Raw genomic sequence first — 410 nt, 5'->3', positions numbered from 1 at the left:
GGAGCTGCCACCTGACCCACCACTCCACAGGTTTGGGAAGCCCCTTGCGCACCCTTAGCACGTCTAGCTATGCCAGAACTGATGCCTCTGCCCCACTGCCCCCATGTCCCATGTCACCTGCCCCAGTGCTGGCCTTCCCTGGGCTACCCCCATCCGCGCAGGCAGGGCTAGGGGGTGGGAGACTGAGATCCTGGCAGCAAACCGCTGCCTCCTCCTTCCCTGGGGCTGCTCCCTGCCTACCACCCAGCCTCCTTCATCCCTGCCATGCTCCTGCCAGCAGCAAGAGGAGGGTCCCCCCACCCAGTCCCCCCACCTACGCTGCAGCAGCTGCCGGGAGGTGGGCGGCAGGGAGAAGCAGGCTGCCGGCACGCTGAAGTTCCTGATCAGCATCTCCACCAACGCACGGGGGA

General features: G+C 66.3%; 1 protein-coding gene across 1 annotated transcript in view; it reads right to left on the bottom strand.

Annotated features, from left to right (window-relative positions):
- Positions 1-399, bottom strand: part of SLC51A (solute carrier family 51, alpha subunit) — a gene marked incomplete at its 5' end in the record, with an annotated part of 2,248 nt that extends 1,849 nt beyond the window's left edge. The window contains one exon of the mRNA XM_010142265.1: positions 318-399. Within this exon, the coding sequence (XP_010140567.1) occupies positions 318-399 (82 nt within the window). The remainder of the gene's footprint in view (positions 1-317) is intronic.
- Between the last annotated feature and the right edge of the window lie 11 nt (positions 400-410).

The sequence above is a fragment of the Buceros rhinoceros genome, unplaced genomic scaffold, assembly GCF_000710305.1.
Source record: "Buceros rhinoceros silvestris isolate BGI_N320 unplaced genomic scaffold, ASM71030v1 scaffold5108, whole genome shotgun sequence".
Taxonomy (NCBI): Eukaryota; Metazoa; Chordata; class Aves; order Bucerotiformes; family Bucerotidae; genus Buceros; species Buceros rhinoceros.
The sequence above is the reverse complement of the archived record's forward strand: the minus strand, read 5'-3'. Positions and strand labels throughout refer to the sequence as shown.